We start from the raw sequence: 16209 nt of genomic DNA, 5'->3' as shown, positions 1-16209 counted from the left end.
ATAATTGTTCCAAATTTTCTTTTAACTTAGCATTTTTAATTTTTAATTTGTCAAAATCTTCTAGTAAATAGGATTTTGCTAAGAGTATTTTCATATATAAGTTTTCCTTTTTTAATTTGTTATTTTTTGTTTTCAGTTTACAAACATCGATTTAGACATAGATTTTATTCCTAAGTATAACTGATCACGGGGTAAGAGACAAACATCACTTACCAAATTGGATCTGAAACTAGATTATCCACTGCATTACTGCACTCTTTTGATCTGACTCTCCCTTCATTGATGCTAGCTTCCGAGTTGCTTGGTTTTTCATGACTAGCCATCAATGCTAGTCTAGCATAGACTATCTCGGATTCGGATGAAGAACTTTCATCCCAAGTGGCCTTGAGACTCTTGTGCTTGGTTCGCCTTACCCCTTTGTCTTTCTCCTTTTTGAGCTCTGGGCAATCATCCTTTATGTGTTCTTCTTTTTGACAATTGTAGCATTGAACCTTTCTTTTGCTTCTTGGATTTTTCCTGTTCTGCATCTCTTTAAACTTATTAGATTTAAATTTTTTTAAAAAAAACTTTCTTACCATATACGCTTCTTGGTATGCATTAAGCTCTAAGTCTGACTTCGGTTCATCCTGCTTATTGGCTCTCAGTGCTAAGTTCTGACTTGATTATTTTCTTGTACATGTACATTTAGATTCATGTAATCATAAAGTTGAAAAAAGTTCTTCTAAGGTACTTACCTCCAAGTCCTTAAAAATATAGTAGATGTCTATGATCAAGGCCCACTCTAGAGTTCTAGGAAAGACATTGAGAGCGTAGCGGACTGAGTCCTAGTTGAATATTGTTTCATTGAGATTGATCAGTCCGGTGATCAGCTCTTTAATTTTTGTGTGTAGTTGAGCCACCATCTCACCTTTTTCTAGGTGGAGGTTTGTTAGCTAACTCTGAAGAATGTTCCATTGTGTAAGCTTCTCTTTTGATGTGCCTTTATGGATCTCCAGGAATTTCACCCAAAGTTCTTTGGCTGAGGTGTAGCTTCCGATGCGGTTGACTTCTTGAGGTGGTAATACACATAGCAGGTGGTATTCCACTCTGCTATTGGCTATAAAGTCACTTTGCTCCTTCGTCCAAAGGTTTTCTTCTTTCTCTTTTCCTTGTTGATCATTGGGAACTATAAAACTGTACTTAATTATTAAAAGCATTTTGAAATTAGTTTTTAGAAATACCTCCATTTGACGCTTTCAGTGTGTGAACTCCCCCTCAAACTTTAGAGGGTAGATACTTAGTCAGGCTATTATTTTCTTTGTTTCAATCGGCGGTTAGTCCTTCTGAAGTTCCCTCGCACTAATACCAATTGTTGGTCATGATGCAGCCGGCAAGAGGGGTGAATTGCTAAAAATTACAAAAGCACCCTTCTCAAAACTTTTGACTGAAATTAGACAAGAACTTAATCAAATTAGAATGAAATAAAAAGAGAGTACGAGACCACCGGGTTTACTTGGTTTGTAATCAGAAGATTGCTACTCCAAGACAAAGAAAGCTCACTACTATCTCCATATATGAGCGAATCCTCGGAGGTGGAGAAGCCTCATACAAGCGTTGAAAAACATAAATGAAAGTATAGAGTGTGAAAATGAAAGTACAGTAAGTGTTGTTCTTAAATAAAGAATACCAAGATTCTATTTATAGCCCACTAGTCGAAACTAGTCGTTTGCTAACATGGCATCTTTGGGCGCCAGAACCTCTCGGGGCGCCTCCAGCTTGCCAAGCTTCATCTCCACGTAACGGCTTCGCAATGATGGAATTTTTTCATGTTCGGGTGCCTGGACTGTATCCGGGCTCTTGGACTGTTGCTGATGTGGACACCAAGGTGATCCATAGCAACAGCATTGCGACAAGGTGCTTGTTAGGTGCCTTGGTAGTCCGGGCGCTCGGATTAGTCAGTTTCATGTTGACCACCCGACGCCTTCTCCAACCGCTTGCTTCTTCCCCGGTCACTTGGGTGATTTTCCGGCCTTCCAAAGTTGACTCACGTAAACCCAACTTCGGCCTTCTCCTTAAGCAATCTCCCACTCCAGCTTCTCGTCTCTCGGAAGCATCGTGCGTGTCCTTCTCACTCCACCGGCGTACTCTTTCGCAGTTTCTCGTCCCTCGGATGTACCGAGCCTGTTGACTCGATTCTCATGCCATCCTTCTCATCTGTCGTGTTTTCCGCTTGACTTTTTGCATTCTTAAGTTCTTGTACACTCAAATGCAAAGTATCAAATACGCAGAGTCTAATTAATTTGGTTGATCACATCAAAACTATCATGGGGTACAACCTCCTCTCCATACACCAAGTGGAACGGAGTTATACCCATGGCCTCTCTAGGAATGGTGCAGTAAGCCCAAACACGCTCGGAAGTTCATCAACCCAATTTCCTCCGAGATGGTCTAGCCGGGTTCTTAGCCGATTGATAATTTCTCTATTGGTCACCTCCACCTGACCGTTGTTTTGAGGAAAAGTCATAGAAGTGAAGGCCTACAGAATGTCATAGTTTGCACACCACTCTTTAATCTTTCAACCTTGAAATGCCTCCCATTATTCGAAACAAGTTTATAAGGGATGCCGAACCGACACACAATATTCTGTCATAAAAACTTAATAACCATGTGCTCTATTATTTTTGCAAACGGCTCGGCTTCCACCCACTTAGAGAAGTAGTCGTCCACCACTAGTAAAAATTTTCTCTAATCGGTCGCTATTGGGAATGATCCTATGATGTTTATACCCCATTAGTCGAACAGACACGAAACAATCGATGTCTTCAATGCTTCAGTAGGTCGGTGCGGTATATTTTGGTGTCTTTAGCATGACAGGCAAGTAGCAACAATTCGAGCTGCGTCTGCCTGCAGAGTATGCCAAAAATATCCAACTAGTAAGATTTTTCGGGCTAGCGATCGACCGCCTAGGTGACTATCACAGGAACCTTGGTGCACTTCTTGTAAAATGTATTGGATGTCCTCTATTTCGACGCACTTAAGCAATGGTCGAGAAAAGGCTCTCTTGCATAGATGATCCCCTATCAGTGTAAACTGACTGCCTCTCTTTTTAAACAAACGCGCTTGTTCCCAGTCTGTTGGTAGGTTTCTCGATCGGAGGAACTCTATCAAGGGCATTCGCTAATCACTTTGTATTTCTACCTTGACCAGTCTCTCAATATGAGCTAAAAATAATACCTGCTTGATCGGCCTTTCCAAGACCAATGGACTTAAGGAACTAGCTAGCTTGGCCAACTTGTCCGTATATTTATTGTTCATTTGGGGGATTTTTTTTGCACTTTACTTCTTGGAATTTAGCCTTTAATTTTTCGAAAGCCTCTACATATAATTTCATCCTAGCATTATTTATTTCAAAGTTGCCTGAGAGTTTTTTGGCCGCTAGTTGTGAATCTGAATAAATAAAAGCCCGAGTATCATAGCTCCCACATGCTTAGCTACCTATAAATCGGTAATCAGAACTTCATATTCTACCTTATTGTTGTTGGGTTTGCGGCGGCCGGCTATAAGGGAGGTTGAATAGCCTACAAATACAAAAAGAGACCCTTCTCAAACTTTCAACAGAACAATTGCATAAAAAAATAACTAAACAGAAAGTAAAAGAAAAGACAAAGGGTTTTTACTTGGTTACAATCGTGGGGGTTGTTAATCCAAGGAAAGTGTCGCACTAGAATATCTCCTTCAGGAGGAGAAGCCTCTTACAGCAGTGAAATCACAAAAAATAGAAGCTAAACTAACACGGAAGCACACAAGTGTTGGAATACAGGAATCTTGAGTTGTTGAAAAGCTTCTGGACCAAGGCTATATTTATAGCCTTGGTCGGGGCGCCTGGAAGGGTTCTAGGTGCTTGGGAGGGGATAAACTTTTATCCCCTTCGTAACGGATCACATTTGACGCAATCCTGATCAAAAGTCAACTCCGGGCACCCGGAATAGCTCCGAGCACTCGGACGGTCCTGGCGCCCGGAATGGATCCAGGCGCCCGGACCACTGAAGTCAACTAGGTTGACTTTTGGTCCACGCCCTCTGCTCTGGTGCTGCTCACCTCGGTCCGGGTCTTCCGCTCCGGCTCCGCTTGCTTAGGTGATTTCAGCCAACCGAAATAAGGCTCACCCGATCCCAATTTCGGCCTTCTCGAGCAACCATCCGCTTCGGCTTCTCATCCCTCGGAAACGCCACGCGCCTCCTTCTCGTCCGCCCGCGTACTCTTCTGCAGCACCTCATACCTCAGACGCACCGAGCCCGTCGGCTCCCTCCCGTGTCGTCCTTCTCGCTAGCTAAGTCTTTTGCTCGACTCCCTGTGCTCCTAAGCTCCTGCACACTTAGACACAAGGTTAAAATAACACATGATCTAACTTAACTTGTTGATCACATCATAACAACCTTGGGGTTCCAACAGTCTTCCCCTTTTTGATGTAAGCAACCCAAGTTAAGCTAGAGTAAATAGACAGAAGGATAAAATATCTAATATTGCAACAGAGTGCAAAAAGATAGAAAATTTTGGTCTACCTCCCCCTAGACTTTTATTTTTCCTTCTCCCCCTTTGATCACATAAAAATTGGGGTTCAAAGAAAACTCTAAGGGTTATAGTTTTGAAATTTTGAAAAATTATTTTGATTTTACTTAAAAATTTGCAATAATTTTCAACAAAGTTTCTAGGTTTCTTTTTTTTAAAAAAAATTATAAGTTAAATAAAATTCTAAGTTAGATAATTTGCAAAAGAAATATTTTTGAAAAACTTTCTAACTTAAATCTTTGAGAATTTTTATAAGAAAAAAAAATTTAAGCAACAATTTCAGAAGAAATTTTAACTTAGGAAATAATTTTTGAGAATTTTTTTAAGTAAAAATTTTACGCAAGAAAATTTTTTCTAAGTATAAAAAATATTTTTGAAAATTTTCCCAAAAAAACTGTTTGAAAAACTTTTTTAAAGCATTATTAAATTTCAATCTTAATGTTTTATCAGAAAGTTAATTAAATATTTTATTTCAATATTTTTGACTTCCAAGCAGTGGCAAGGCACTAGGCCTTCTTGGTTATTAGAGCAACAACCACTTTCTTAGACAAAGCCTCATAAAAAATTGAATGTCTAATTTTCTCGCTGAAAGCTCTAAATCTAATTAATAGTTCAAGTTAAACAGGATTTTGGAACCCAATATAGGTTCCAACCTACTGGATCAACTAAAAATTTCTTAGGGGCATACATTTTTGAAATATTCCTAATTTATCCCTTGTGGTATCTAAAATACCAATTTAGATTCTTAAATTTTCTAACATTTGTATTAGATGAGCATGCACGATTTTTCAAGTTATTTACTTGTATTTTTAAATTATTATTTTCTAATTTTAATTTGTCTAACTCTTCTAAAGGGTAAGATTTAGCTAGTATTACTTTTAAATTTTTAATTCCTTTTTCTAATTTATAGCAATCCTTAGTTAATAGTTTAATAAACTTAAATAGTTTATCGGGAGGAAGAGATCGTATCTGACTTACCTTGTCGATCTCGTTATCCATGTCTCCCCTTGAACTGCTGATATCTTCCGACGTAGCTCCCCCTTGATCGATGCTCTCGATGCTCATTTCGGAAGAGCTTGACTCGTAGTCGTTGTCTTGATGACTTGCCATTAGTGCGAGTCCAGAGAAGGCCTCGACTTCCGATTCGGACGACGTATCGTCCCACATCGCCTTTAAGACCTTGCGTTTTTGGACAAGCTTCTTACCTTTGTCCTTGTCCTTATTCCTCAGCTTGGGGCAGTTGTTCTTGACGTGCCCTTCTTCGTTGCAGTGGTAGCAGCGGATCGTCCTTTTCTTTCTACCTTGCGGATGGTTAGTATTTTTATATCTACAAAGTTTCTTGAAACATCTTACCATCATAACCATTTCCTCATCGTCGAGAGAGGACTCTGACTCAGGTTCGCCTTTCGATGCTTTGAAGGTGATGTTATGCTTGGGCTCCTTCGTACCTGCACACCTTGATTCATGCACTTCCAATGTCGAGAATAATTCTTCTAAAGTAATTTTTTCTAAATCTTTAGAAATATAAAAAGCATCTACTAGTGATGCCCATTTCGTATTTCTAATCTCGGTTACTTACCTTTTCTCCGAGATTCGAAAGTTCGGTGATAAGCTCTTTAACTCTCGAGTGCAGATGCGCAGTTGTTTCATCTTCTCCAAGTCGCAGGTTGGTGAGCTGGTTGCGAAGTAGATCCCGTCTTGCGAGCTTGGCTTCGAGCGTCCCTTCGTGCAGCTCAAGGAACTTCTCCCAAAGTTCCTTCGTGGAGTCGTAGTTGTCGATTCGGTTGACTTCTTGTGGCGAAAGAATGCTCAGCAGATGGTACTCTGCTTTGCCATGTGCCACGTAGTCGGTCTGCTCCTTTTTCATCCATTGATATTTTTCTTTGCCCTCCGGTGCTACAAAACCAAATTCCATTATAAGAAGTAATTCAAAGTCGATTTTGAAAAATACCTGCATTTGCTTTTTCCAGGTAGCAGGTTCGCGGCGGCCGGCTAGAAGGGGGATTGAATAGCCTACAAATACAAAAAGAGACCATTCTCGAACTTTCAACAGAACACTTGCATAAATAAATTAACTAAACAAAAAGTAAAAGAAGAGGCAAAGGGTTTTTACTTGGTTACAACCGGGAAGGCTGTTAATCCAAGAAAAGTGTCGCACTAGAATATCTCCTTCAGGCGGAGAAGCCTCTTACAACAGTGAAAGCGCAAAAAACAGAAGCTAAACTAAAACGGAAGCACACAAGTGTTTGAATACAGGAATCTTGAGTTGTTGAAAAGCTTATGGACCAAGGCTGTATTTATAGCCTTGGTCGAGGCGCCTGGAAGGGTTCCAGGTGCCTGGGAGGGGATAAACTTTTATCTCCTTCGTAACGGATCGCGTTTGACGCGATCCTGGTCAAAAGTCAACTCCGGGCGCCCGGACCACTAAAGTCAACCATGTTGACTTTTGGTCCAGGCCCTCTGCTCCAGTGCTGCTCGCCTCGGTCCGGGTGTTCTGCTCCGGCTCCGCTTGCTTGGGTGATTTCAACCAATCAAAATAAGGCTCGCCCGAACCCAATTTCGACCTTCTTGAGTAACCTTCCGCTCCGGCTTCTCGTCCCTCGGATACGCTGCACGCCTCCTTTTCGTCCACCTGCATACTCTTCCGCAGCGCCTCGTACCTCAGACGCACTGAGCCCGTCGGCTCCCTCCTGTGCCGTCCTTCTCACTAGCTGCGTCTTTTGCTCAACTTCCTGTGCTCCTAAGCTCCTGCACACTTAAACACAAGGTTAAAATATCACAGAACCTAACTTAACTTGTTGATCACATCAAAACAACCTTGGGGTTCCAACAATTGTTAGTGGACCGATAGTCAAGCCGGACAAACAATTGTATCCTATCTTCGTGTGGTGATATCAAGAGTATCTCCACTCCACTGCCCTACCAAGTGGACGATCCATCCACATAGACTTTCCAAGTTTCCTCTGGCTCGAGATTCTATATTTTCGTCATAAAATCAGCTAAGGCTTGCACTTTAATGGTCGATCTGGGTTGGTACTATATATAAAATTTGCTTAATTCAGTTGTCCACTTAATTAGACATCTCAGGGTTGAGGAGAACTCTGCCTAATGTGATGTTAGTTAACACAATTATAGGATGGGAGAGGGACGTAACCTCCGAGCGGCAAAAACTAACTCATACGCTAGGTTCTCAAGACTAGTGTAGCGGCATTCACTATCTTTCAATAAATGACTCAAAAGTACACCGACTACTAGTCATTGTCATCCAGTTGCACCAACGTTGATCCGACATCTTGCTTGATAGAAGACAAGTAGGTCCAGAGCAATTCCCCTACGATGGGATTTGCAAGAACAGGTAAAGAAGATAAATAGCTTTTGAGTTCCTCTAGTGCCTTGTCGCACTTGACGTCCCAATGAAACTTGGTGGCTCGACATAGAATGAAGAGTAGTAAGCTTCGATCGGACAATTTTGAGATGAATCTTGACAGAGTTGTAATTCGTTTGGTCAGACGTTGAGCTTCTCTCAAGTTGTGTGGTGAGGGCATGTCTTGGATTGCTTTCACCTTATCGGGGTTAGCTTCGATCCCTCGCTCAGTCACTATGTAGCGCAGGAAGTATCCGCTTCTTGCCCCAAACAAGCATTTGTTCAGATTAAATTTGACTTCATACTTCCTCAAGGTTCAGCACACCTATTCAATATCTGCACATAGATCAATAACTCAGAAGAATTTTATCAGTATATCATCAATATATACCTCCATATTTCTATTGATCTGTCTCCAAAACACTTTGTTCATAAGCCTCTGGTAGGTTGCTCCTGTGTTTTTCAATCTGAACAACATGACGTTATAACAGTAGGTTCCATCGACCGTGATGAAGCTGTCCTTCTCTTAATTTTCTTAGCAAGCAAGACCTGGTGATATCCTTGATATGCATCTAGCATGCATATCAATTCACAACCTACCATAGAATCCACCATTTAATCTATGCATGGTAGGGGTAATAATCATTCGAGCACGCCTTATTTAAATCTCTGAAGTCAACGCAATCCACCACTTGTTCCCTGGCTTGGATACTAATACCACATTAGCAAACCAACTCGGGAATTGCGCTTCCCTAATGTGTCTAGCTTCGAGCAACTTTTTAACCTCCGCTCAAATGATCTTATTCTGCTCTACCCCAAAATCCCTTTTCTTTTGTTTGATCGGCTGAGTGTCCGGTCAGAAGTGCAACTTATGTTGCATTACCACTGGAGAAATACTCGAAAGTTCATGGGTTACCCATGCGAACAAGTCATGGTTATGCTTTAAACAGGCAACCAGCTCGGCCTTTTTTTCTCGACTCAGGTCGGCGACAATGAATGCAGTGGCTTCCGGTCGGCTGAGATGAATTTGTACTTCCTCTTTTTCTTCATAAACCAGAGTTGGGGAGCCTCCTGAATTGCATTAACTTCCAGCCATTGAACCTTCCGTGTGGCTCAAGATTCAGTTTTCACAATTTCCACATAGCATTTGCGGGCTACAAGCTGATCGCCCATAACCTCGCCGACCGAGTCGTCTACTGGGAACTTAATCTTCTACAGAATATGGAGACAACAACCCGAAACTCGTTCAACGTCGATTGGCCAAGTATCACATTATAAGCCGGCGGAGCATCCACCACCATGAAATTTGTCCAGCGTGTCCTCATGAGTGGCTCCTCTCCAAGAGATATAGCTAGCCGCACTTGGCCAATCGACAACACTTTGTTGCCAGTAAACCCATATAGCCGAGTCGTTATACGCTGGAGTTCACTCTTTTTTTCTATTTGAAATTAATCAAACGCCTTCTTGAATATGATCTTGACCAAGCTGCCTGTGTCAACAAAGGTCTGGTGAATATTATAGTTAGCAATCACTGCCTTAATAATTAAGGTATAATTATGGGAGACTTCCATTCCCTCTAAATCTCGAGAACTTAAGCTAATTTCTAGTCCGTGCACCTTCTCCTTGCTGCACCCGACCGCATGGATCTCTAATCACCATGCGTGTGATTTTTAGGACCGATAGGAGTCGTCGTTGATTGGGCCAGCCGCTATCATGCCGATGTCACCTCGGGCGGCATTGCCTCCATTCTCTTCCTCCCGTGTCGATTGGCGAGATGGTTGCTCGGCCAATGCTCGAGCGAGCCATTGGTTGTCTCTTTGCTGGGGTCATTGCTGGATCTGACCCACTAGTGCGTTGTTTCATCCTTGAGGTCCATCCGGTCAATGATAGCGTTGGTGGTTAGGAGAGGGGAGCACCGACGAAACCCTTGGGAAGTCAGTCGGCATGGCCCTAGGTTGAAATGATAGTAGTCCTTCATATTATACGCCCCTGTGCAGTGGTAGCTGCAAAACATTGGAGTCCACTATCGAGGCTCGGGGAGTCGGGTTTGCTCAGCTTCCATATGTTGAACTGCCTACCGCCTCGGTTCATCGTGTTACAATGATAGGCCCAGTCAGGGCCCCTTCAGAGGCAATTGCTTCTAACCGCTCGACGTTTAGGAGTGACAGCTGGCTCGGGCATTGCTTCTTTCTTCCAGGCTGATTGGTTTCTTCCACGTTAATGTATTTTGTAGCTCATCCAAGTAGATAGTCAAAATCCCTCGGTGGTTTCCTGATAAGGGATCTGAAAAAGTTATTATCTATAAGTCCTTAAGAGAAGGCACTTACTTATATTTCCTGAGTGACTGATGGGACATCCGTGACTACTTAGTTAAATCTCTTGATAAAGGTTATCAATGTCTCCTTAGGCCCCTGCTTGAGTGAAAACATGCTTAGCATTGTCTTGTGGTAACAACGGCTGCTAGCAAAGTGATGCAGAAAGGCTGTTTGAAAATCCTTGAAATAGCTAGCAAATGAAGCCGGTTGGTAATTGGTTAAATCACCTTTGGGTCGAGTCAGACAAAGTGGTGAGGAACAATCGATATTTGACTCTATCTGTATACTAGTGGAGCATGACTATATTTTCGAATTTAAGCAAATGATCCTTAGGATCAGTTGCTCCTTAGGATCAGTTGCTCCTTAGTATTCTCTGATCGACAAAGGTAAAAAATGGGCAGGTAGTGGGTCTTCAAGTACTTATTGGGAGAACGACATGTTAAACCACTCGGGAGAATCATCCACTTGGGGAGCTTTGCCCTTACGAGCATCTCAGTCGGGTGCATTTTCGGAAGATGATCCCTACATCTTCTCTGCTCAGCCCTGCTCTTCTAAGGGTGTTTGGAATAACGCCATATGATACGAGATCGGTGAATGCGGTGCTGGTGGTAGGCTGGCTAGTGGAATTGGCGCTCGAGGGTAAACTCTATGATAAGGGTGGTTCGGTTGTCGCCCGGTTGAACCCTCCATTCAGATCCCGTATTCAGCGTGTTGTCCTATAACAAATACGGTCGGGTCGTTTAGTGTTCGACACTCGGCTGTCGCTTGCTGCTATTGCAGAACCATCCTTGTAGCTCGGCCATTTATCAACATCTCCAGCTCTTCTTGAGTTAGGATCACAGTGGTGAGTCATCTAATGTCCTCTATCTTCACATCTCGGATGCAGGTGAGATTCCCACAAACAGCGTTAAATATGATCCTGTCCGAAATTGGTGAAGGCGGTTAGCTGGGAATGTAAGTCTGAGGTTGACCAAGTAAAGACTCTGCGCTGTCCTACACCACAAATAGCGTTAGTGTCGGGCCAGGGAAGGGGTCCCCGGCGTTGACCCTCTGACGCTCAAGTCAGTGATTGAGTGGTGGAGAAAATATAGTGGAAGCAAACGGTAGTAGAGAGTGTGTAGAATAATAGAGTATTGCATACTTTTGCCTGTACATGAAGACCCCCTTTATAATGTTACTGTTATGTTTGCACACATATCTCAAAGTCTATGCACGCTTTCCAAAGTATTCCTAAGAAATGACAGACCATAAAATGCTTCTGGCACCTTTTCTTAAATGAGCATGCAAATCTCTATGATTTGATAGGCTGGAAGTTTCTAAAGCACGATTTGTCTATAGAATATTCTCTGCTATTTATAGTACAAACTTCCAAAAGAGTATGACATAATAGGTATATGGGTCCCACTATAGACCGACCGTCACTCGACCGGGGGATCGCTAGCTCGGCTTCACGGAATTCAGTCAACAACTCGTTCTTCACTTGGTCATTCCTTTTACCGAGGATGCGTGATATATCTGACCGATCCTTAGGTCAGATCGAACAAAGCGGTGGACCGGGTAAGTTATTATTTAGTTTTCAACCTCATGTGTACATTGCAAGTAATGGCTTGAAGTACGGTCGATCGGGAGGTCCGGTCGGTCACTCACGTCCAATTGATTGATTGTTCGAGGCCTAATCACTCATACTCGGGTTGATAATTTTGATCACTTCTTAATTTTGATCTCCACTCCAATTTTTTTTTTTTTTTATTTTGAGCTCCTTTATTGAACGTATACATTTATCGCCGTATCAATGGCTATAAAACATATGCCAGTTATTGCTTGACGCATGATACAATTATAAGCACAATCAAACTGTTTCATAATTAATTAGCTAGGTAGCCATTGTGAATGAACAAGAAAACAGAGTTTGTATAGATAACTGCAGCTAGCATCAACGCCGTCGTCGATACACTTGATCAGAAGACAGGGCATCCCTCGACCACCACTCCCTTCGCCGTAGGACAAGTAGCGAGCGGGCAATTCACGCTGTCGTCCCTGGATCCCCACCAGTTGATGCTCCGGTTCTCCATGTTCAACGAAAAGTAGAGCAGGACAGCCATGAACGCCACGCCCCCATCCAGCGCCGCCGACAGCACGTAATTGTACCTCTTCCACCACCTCTTCCGGTACCGGTACACGAAGAAGTTGAACACCGTCCCCACCGCCACCCACGACATGTAGTTGATGGTGGACGCCGGCATCATCGACCCGGCTCCCAGTATCACCGGCAGGTTGATCAACGGGATCCACGTCTTCTCCGGGAACCTCTTGTGGAAGCCCCAAACGATGACAGGGCCGAGGGCCCCCACGAGGAAGAACCAGTTGAGGGAGTCGTAGTGGCCCTGCGGCCCAAAGATGCGCCGAGGACCAACGAGGCCCCAGATCACCGACGCGTCGTAGAAGATCTCGTAGTTAGGGCACTTCCACGGGCTGTTCGCCAGCAGCAAGTTGCTGTCGCAGATGTTCTCGATCGAGCCGAGCATCAAGAACGCGACGGCCAAGTTTATCGTCGCCGCGATCACAGTGCCTACCAGCTGCACCAGAAACATGGACTTGGGAGGAATCTTCATGTAATGGCCGAGCTTGAAGTCAGAGAGGAAGGTGACGGCCTGAACCATGCTCATCAGACCGTACGTCTTGAAGCAAACGTTGGCAATGGGCTTTCCCGGTTGAATCAAACCCCACATATACTCCGTGATGATGTTGATGCCCGGAGTCTGCATTTATTTAATTGGCATACAAAATTCATTAATGCGAATTAAATACGACTGGATTTTGCTTCTAGTACCGCTTTAATTAATCGATCGATCCATCACCTGGTTGGTGGTCGCTGTGATGATGCTAACAGGGAGGGTGAAGAAGAAAGCCATGGCGCAGGCGAAAATGAGCCCCCAGAGAGGCAGCTGCACTTGATTCTTGAACACAGTGCAGAGAATGGCGGAGATCACAAATGTCATGGCGAGCAACGAGTGGAACCACCACCCCGGAATGGCCTCGTACTTTTTCATTAGCTTGGTGTGGATGTCGGGCTTCTCCGCATACGAAGCACGGAAGCGATCACGTATCTCCCTGCACGTATGTATGTATATACGGACTCAATCACCATTGATGATCGAGCAACGGAACTTGGTATGCTAAGTCGATCGATCGGCTTACTTTCCATAGAATAAGAGGACGTGGGTGAGGGTGGATGCAATGGCAGCGAATCCGAAGCCATAGGTCATGACGAAGAACCAGCTCAGGTTGATCCTTCCAATCCTTTCGTAGGCCTCCAAGTCGAGTTCGAAGTTGGAATTGACGATGGATTTGATGTCGTAGCGTTGGCCGTTATCAGCGAAGAGCTTCCTGGAGTAGAGAGGGAAGGTTTTGGAGTTGGCCATGTTGAGGCCCCAGTAGCCGAGAGGAATGGAGAGGTAGACGCAGAGGGAGAAGCCGATGAAGACGTTGGCGATGGCGAAGAAGGGGGTCACCAGCGGGCTGCCGAGGAAGGAGGCGACGGTGGACCAGTCGAAGGTGACGGCGCCGATGCCGAGGCCGCTCATGCCGGAGGCGATCTGTTGGGCGGTGACGGAGTGGGGGAAGCACCAGCAGAGCCAGGAGATGCTGGTGATCATGGGGAAGAAGTAGCCGGGGATCAGGTACCAGGAGAAGCTGCTGATGAGGGCGATGACGAAGAACTTGGCTCTGGAGATGCTGCGGCATCCTTTCGCGTCCTTCTCGTGCAGCGCCCTGCGATCGATCGATACACGAAACTCAAATCAACGGACTTTAATTCATTCATTCATTCATTAACATCGATCGTAGAACAGTAAAAAAAAACATATAAATGTACTGATCAAATTAAAGAATTGATGTATCGTGCTTAATTGCTAAGATCTAAGCTTTCTTTCATTCTTTCAGTTGGAAAATTGGATATTTTTTCAAAAGATGAGATTAAATCACAAAAAAACAAATGATCCGTACGTGAATTATAAAGAAATCTAGCTAAATGGTAATTATGAAAAAGTGGTAGAGGGGGGAGATAGGGAGAGCTCACCGGAAGAGCGAGACCTGGACCAGCGTGCTCGGCCACCACATGTGCGCCGGCTCCACCACGAACTTTCTCATCACGCCGGCCCAACCGTAGCCCAAAACCTGACCCCCCACCACCAGCGCACGTTAGCAATCACCGCCGCCAAAAGCAGAGTCCGTCGGCGGTCGGAGAGGAATCACGACGTACGACGAGTTGATGTATTCGCAGAGTACAGTTTACCTGGGTGGTGATGATGAGGAGCCAGGCGACGTGGAAGCTGATGCTTCTCTTGTAGAAGGCCCTGATGATGTTGACGATGCCGACGGCGTAGGCGGAGCCGTTGCCGAAGGCGGAGCCGGCGTTGGCGAAGATGGAGATCAGCACGTGCTCCTTCATGTTGAAAGGCCCCGGGTTGAGGGAGCACTCCCCTAACAGCGGCACCCGGAACCGCCGAGTCGGTAGCATCCTCGCCAGGAAGTGCCCCAGCGGCAGCGCCGCCACCTGCACCGTGATCTGCGTGATCACCAGCGGCTCTGTCCGGTAGGAGAAGAACTGGTTGAAGAAGGAAAGCAGGCACACGGACGCCAGCCCCAGCGTCCACATCCGGAACGTCCACACCGGCATTGACGGGTCGTCCGTCGTCGCCACCGTCATCCGAACCTCCTCCACCGGCGACTCCTCTTCCTCCTCCATCGATTCATCCGCCGCGGTAGAGGACTTCTTCTCAACAGCTACGTCGACGACGTCGGCCATCCCTTCTCCTCTACTACTCTCCGCAATATATTCCTTGCGATTTGGCAGTAATATTCTAGCTAGGTAGGAATCCAAGTTAATTATATAATGATTGAAATGTTTGACAGTTTCTCCGGCTTTTGTTTCTTTTCGATCGCCTCTTTCTTCTCAATTTGTTCTGCAACGGAGTGTTCTATGCGGGATAAGGCGCGTCACTTTCTTAATAAATTTTGGCTGTGGATTGACAAGAAGAGGTACGATGAAACTGTAAATTTTGACTTGCGAGGAACCGTGAAGCATCGCCCGTGATTGGTAACAGTGGGACGAAGTAATTAAGCATGAGAAGAGGTTGTTCTGCATGCTTCTCTGTCTTTGAAATAGCGACGAGTTATTGATTAGCATAGAAATTTCATACACAAGGACCACACCGCACTGCTCTGCTCTGCTGCTGGTGAGACTTTGTTAGATTTAGTGTGAGGTAGATAGTCGATTATCAAAAGAGGTTCTGACCTCTGAAGCTATTTTAGTCTACAAATTGTCGTTGGGCTGGGCACGAGCCAACTCAGGATTAACTAAAGTTGATTAGATATTAATTGTTCAATGTTTAAATCAATATTAGTGTCAATTAAAAGTAAATGTTGGGTGTATCGAGTGGCTTTCTCTCTTTCTCACATATTTATTTTCTTTTTCTCATAGAAAATTCAACATCTTACAGCCCCCGGCTATGGTCCGAGTAGATCATAAGCTAACTCCGCCTTTTATTATAGTATTGGGCACATAACCCCATATGATTTTATATATGATCTTATTCATAATATGAGTCAGACGGACTATCGGATGAGGTAGATAGAATATTGATGGAGTCACGATTTTTCGAAGGGGGTACGTTGAGATGGTTTCTATATTGATCAAGTCTTCAAAAATTCTCTGGTCAACACTATCTGTAGCCAATGACCGAGTCACCCCAGCTCCTGGTACCCCGACGCTCGAGCCAGATCCAACGGGTATATAAGTAACAGACTAAGACGTATAATAATGAAATGAATGTAGAGTGAGTATAGAGAACGTACCCTGGCCCAAGGGGCGCCCTCGGATGGGACGTTGCTCGAGTTGTCGTGATCCGGAAACGCAGATGACTCTGAGTCGGATCAAGGGCTGGATCTGGCGAAGCGAAGCAGGACACGACACAGAGCCGG

General features: G+C 44.4%; 1 protein-coding gene across 1 annotated transcript; it reads right to left on the bottom strand.

The window, feature by feature from the left end:
- Nucleotides 1-12043: 12043 nt before the first annotated feature.
- On the bottom strand, nucleotides 12044-15193 carry LOC122025294 (oligopeptide transporter 4-like). The gene is made up of 5 exons (XM_042584075.1): nucleotides 14522-15193; nucleotides 14306-14403; nucleotides 13426-13998; nucleotides 13086-13338; nucleotides 12044-12986 (listed from the first exon to the last, which is right to left on the bottom strand). Exons 1-5 carry the CDS (start codon nucleotides 15032-15034, stop codon nucleotides 12186-12188), a joined length of 2238 nt encoding a protein of 745 aa, XP_042440009.1. The 5' UTR covers nucleotides 15035-15193; the 3' UTR covers nucleotides 12044-12185.
- Between the last annotated feature and the right edge of the window lie 1016 nt (nucleotides 15194-16209).

Source organism: Zingiber officinale, chromosome 9B (assembly GCF_018446385.1).
Source record: "Zingiber officinale cultivar Zhangliang chromosome 9B, Zo_v1.1, whole genome shotgun sequence".
Classification (NCBI taxonomy): domain Eukaryota; kingdom Viridiplantae; phylum Streptophyta; class Magnoliopsida; order Zingiberales; family Zingiberaceae; genus Zingiber; species Zingiber officinale.
Note: the sequence above shows the minus strand (reverse complement) of the source record. Positions and strands in the feature narration are given on the sequence as shown.